This window comes from Microtus ochrogaster, chromosome 8 (genome assembly GCF_000317375.1).
Source record: "Microtus ochrogaster isolate Prairie Vole_2 chromosome 8, MicOch1.0, whole genome shotgun sequence".
Classification (NCBI taxonomy): domain Eukaryota; kingdom Metazoa; phylum Chordata; class Mammalia; order Rodentia; family Cricetidae; genus Microtus; species Microtus ochrogaster.
Window position 1 is genome coordinate 12,470,550 of NC_022015.1, and position 4,479 is coordinate 12,475,028.

The 4,479-nt window shown below is 42.1% G+C and overlaps 1 protein-coding gene across 2 annotated transcripts in view; it reads right to left on the reverse strand.

Moving 5' to 3' along the window:
• Syt9 (synaptotagmin 9) overlaps nucleotides 1-4,479 on the reverse strand; it is a 167,880-nt gene that overhangs the window by 102,728 nt on the left and 60,673 nt on the right. For both annotated transcript variants that reach the window (XM_005351099.3, XM_026781569.1), the window contains exon 3: nucleotides 3,333-3,879. In XM_005351099.3, the coding sequence (XP_005351156.1) occupies nucleotides 3,333-3,879 (547 nt within the window). The remainder of the gene's footprint in view (nucleotides 1-3,332; nucleotides 3,880-4,479) is intronic.

The window sequence follows — 4,479 nt, forward strand, 5'->3', positions numbered from 1 at the left end:
GCCTGTACCTTCAGTTCTGACACCCAACTGCCTGTACCTTCAGTTCTGACACCCTTCTGGCCTTCGTAGGTACCAGGCACAGACATATGTGCAGCCAAAATAGTTACCCATAAAATGAAAATCAATCGATAAAATCCTTCCAAAAAGAATATTTGTCATAAGTTAGAATAACTAAATGCTGTATACTATGAAACCACATCCACTGCATACTTCTCTGTTGTTAAATGTTATAATTAATGTTGAGCGTAAAAAATGGTAAGTCAAAGAAGAGCTATGAAAAGTAGGAACAAAATATCAACACACACACACACACACACACACACACACACACACACACACTTGTCACAATGTAAGTAAAATTCAGGGTAGTGGAAGGCACTATGGGAACAGAACACCAAGGGTAAAAGTACGGTATTGGCTCTTCTTCACGCTGGTGGTTTCATGCCTGCTTGTTTAACCATTTTCTCATTGTTCTGCTGGCATATATTATACACATGGCATTTCATGCTTTTGCATTACTAAAGCAAATCTTAGTGAACCTGTATTGCTGATGGGAGTGAAAATGGGTACAGCCCCTTTGGAAATCAGTGATTTCTCAGAAAATTAGGAAACTAACCTTCCTGAAGACCCAGCAATACCATTTTTGGGTATACACCCAAAAGATGCTCAATCATGTCACAAGGACATGTGTTCAAGTGTGTTCATAGCAGCATTGTTTGTCATAGCCAGAGCTTGGAAACAACCTAAATGCTCCTTGACTAAAAAATGGATAAGCAAAATGTGGTACATTTACACAATGGAGTACTACACAGCAGAATCTTACACCTGTCAGAATGGCTAAAATGAAAAACACCAATGATAGCCTTTGCTGGAGAGGGTGTGGAGAAAGGGGTACACTCATCCATTGCTGGTGGGAATGCAAACTTGTGCACCACTATGGAATGCAGTGTGGCGGTTCCTCAGGAAATTCGAGATCAACCTACCCCTGGACCCAGCAATACCACTCTTGGGAATATACCCAAGAGAGGCCCTATCATACAACAAAAGTATATGCTCAACTATGTTCATAGCAGCATTGTTTGTAATAGCCAGAACCTGGAAACAACCTAGATGCCCTTCAATAGAAGAATGGATGAAGAAAGTATGGAATATATACATATTAGAGTACTACTCAGCAGTAAAAAACAAAGACTTCTTGAAAAAAATAATAACATCTTGAAATTTGCAGGCAAATGGATGGATCTAGAAAACATCATAATGAGTGAGGTAACCCACACCCAGAAAGACAAATACCATATGTACTCACTCATAAGTGGTTTTTAGACATAAAGCAAAGAAAACCAGCCTACAAACTCACAATCCCAGAGAACCTAGACAATAATGAGGACCCTAAAAGAGACATACATGGATCTAATCTACATGGGAAGTAGAAAAAGGCAAGATCTCCTGAGTAAATTGGGAGCATGAGGACAATGGGAGAGGGCTAAAGGGAGGGGAGGGAAAAGGAAAGGAGGGAAGCAGAGAAAAGTAACTAGCTCAATAAAATAAAAAAAATTAAAAAAAGAATCTCTGTTCTCAGTTTCTGGACACAGTCACATTAAACGATATGAGGCAGATTATGAAAGAGTCTGTAATTCCACTCAAAGCACCTCCCCTCTCCCATGGACATCCTAAAGCCTGGGTAAATGTTTCATGATGAGACATGCATTCTTCTTAACTCTTTCGCCATCCAGAATTTTCCAACAATGATCTAGAAAGAGCTCTACAGAAGAGGGCTACAATGTTACTAATCTCATAGCTAGAAGATCTCCGCAGCCTGATACCCTACTCCTGTCCCATAGGAGTGAGATGTTTCCAGCAGGGACCTGCCTCACCTGGACTGTGATCAGCCTCTATGCACAGGCTGATGCTCTCTTTGCAAAACACCTAGATGGGAACATCCAGATCCCACTGAGCTTCCCAGAACTCCTCTGGCTAGTTGATGACTATGCCAGAACCTTTCAAAGAGTCTGTGTGGATGGCGTGAACAAGGCCTCCCTGCTCAAACCCGAGATCAAGACCTCATCAGGGCTCATCATCATGGTTGGCTTCTCTACCCACAGAGATTTGTTAAATGGCCCAGGAGGTGCTATTCTGGAGACAATAAATCTTCCCTATGATGAACACCATTTCTATTTCATTTGTTTAAGCCTCCTCAGTTGCCTTCTGATATTGTCAGCTGGGATTTGAAGATAATCCTTGCTCTCCCCAGCATGCAATTTTGAGTTTACAAATGGTATACTTTCTCAAGGTGAAGAGGTCTGTTCCTTTCATGATATCCCAAATTATTCTCTACACCTTCTCCTCTTTCCAGACGGGAAGATGGAGCCACCATGACCTTGGCCACACTTTCCTTACATAGATAGCATGGCAAAGTTGACACAGGTACTTTAGGGCATGTGGAGGGGACTTTTAAGGTCTGAGGAAGGCCCCTGATCATAAATATATCTGCGGCCTGAAGAGTACAGTGCGGGTATTTGGTCCTGTCTCCTCTTCTTTAGCAGAGTAAGTCTTTCACTGCCCCAAGGCTCAATCCAAGTTGAATCAGTGCCTGAACCAGATAGTGATGCCAAGGTGAGGAGGGCAGCTCTGGTCTCAAGAAAAGGCACCAAGAGTTGCCTCAGGGAAACTGATCTTGAAAGCATCAGTTCCCTGAGAAAGTCCAGTTTTGCTCAGCCTGGAGCTTTAGGAAGGCTCAGCAGGGAGTGACAAGGATGCAAATGGAGTAAAAGCATCCCATGGGGCGCCATCGAAATGTAAACATGGCTACATAGAATCTCTGCCTCCTCTCCTAAGTCTGACATGAATCCTGACCATCTGTGCAACACTTTAGCCATCTTTTCAGACTGGCTTTCTTATCATTTTAATTAATGAGTTTTATGTTTGAAATTACAATGCTCAGTCTTCTCAAGCACTCCCAGGCTCAGGATTAAAATTGAGGATCTGATCTTGGAAGCACTGCCGAACCAGTAGGAGAACCAAGGCATGGACTTAATGCTGCCAGTCAGGTGATGGACTGTCAGCTGTACAATACAGTGTACAAGATGCCAGGACCCACTTAGTATAACCTGAGAGAACTCTCAAGAAAATGTTGTGAGGACTGACAGAGAGCAGGAAAAGTGATTCCTTCACGGGTTTTTGCAAATTATTCTTGTATATATCAAAATCAATGTTGTTTAAAAACCTATGGCTCCAGACACACAAAGAGCATCTAGAGAAATATGTAAGGAGTCTGTTTCCCTGAAAACTAAGAAGCAATCCCTCCACCCCAAACGAAGCAATGCTAGACTCACGTTAGTGACATACTCGATATCCTTCCAAAGGATGCACTCCCTGGGGAAATCAGCCAAGTCGAAGAAGTGGTCCACCACCACTTGACCAATCAAGTCATGGCGAGAGAACCTGTCAAAGTCATACACAGAGAAGTGAAGCTTCCGTGCTTCAAGGTCATTGTAGGGAACAGGAAATAAAAACACCTCATCAAATACAGGGTTCAGGGTCTTCCTGTGAACTTTAGTCTGGTGTTTTGTTTTCCGATCAGGAAGCAAGTAGATCTTGACATAAGGATCTGAAGTCCCAGAGAAGTCCTTGGCAGGCAGATTGACGGCTTTGTGTATCTTCACGATAAGCTGTTCCAAATCGCAGTCATATTTTAAAATAAAGTTCAGTTTCCCACAAGCTTTGCTGTGACTCCTCCTCCCATCGTCATTGTCCAGTGACCTCTGCTTATATAATTCTGGTTTAATTCTACCAATCCCAGTCAACTGCTCTTGCCTCTGAAGCTGCTGGATATTAAAGTCCGGGTTCGACAGGTTGAGTTGTCTTCGGATTGAGTTGTGCCTTAAATGAAGAGCAGACACAGCAGAGTTATAACCTCATTTGCTGTCTGTCTTTCAGAAACGTGTTCCTGGAATGTCAGTGTGCTGTTATATCTGAGAAGTGTCTTATCTCTATTGGTCTTTCTTTGTCTTTTTGTCCTAAACTCAAAATGCTCATCATGGGACTGATGTGACCAAAGCTGCTCCCTACAGTTTTAGGCTAAAATTTGAAGCTTGGTATCAGGAAACGAACTTAAGAGCACATGACTCAAGAGTGTTAAAGGTTTTCATGTACTTTCTAAATGGTCTAATGTGCATCAGAGCCTATCTGGCTGGTAGGATGTGAAGATTTGCATGAACAAGCTTCTTGAAGAAGAAAATTACTCACCTTTAGATAATATCGCCAAAATAATTGGCTATGTGTCATGTTAGAAAGAATGGATATTTCTCAAGCTAGGTGTGGTGGTGGCTGATGCCTGTAATTCTAGCACTTGGGAGGCAGAGATGCAATGTTATCACTGAATTCAGAGCCAGCCTACACTGCAAAAACCAACTAAACTAAAGATATCTTTCTCTATATTACATGAAATGTCTACTACTGGTTTATAGCTTTATAAGGACA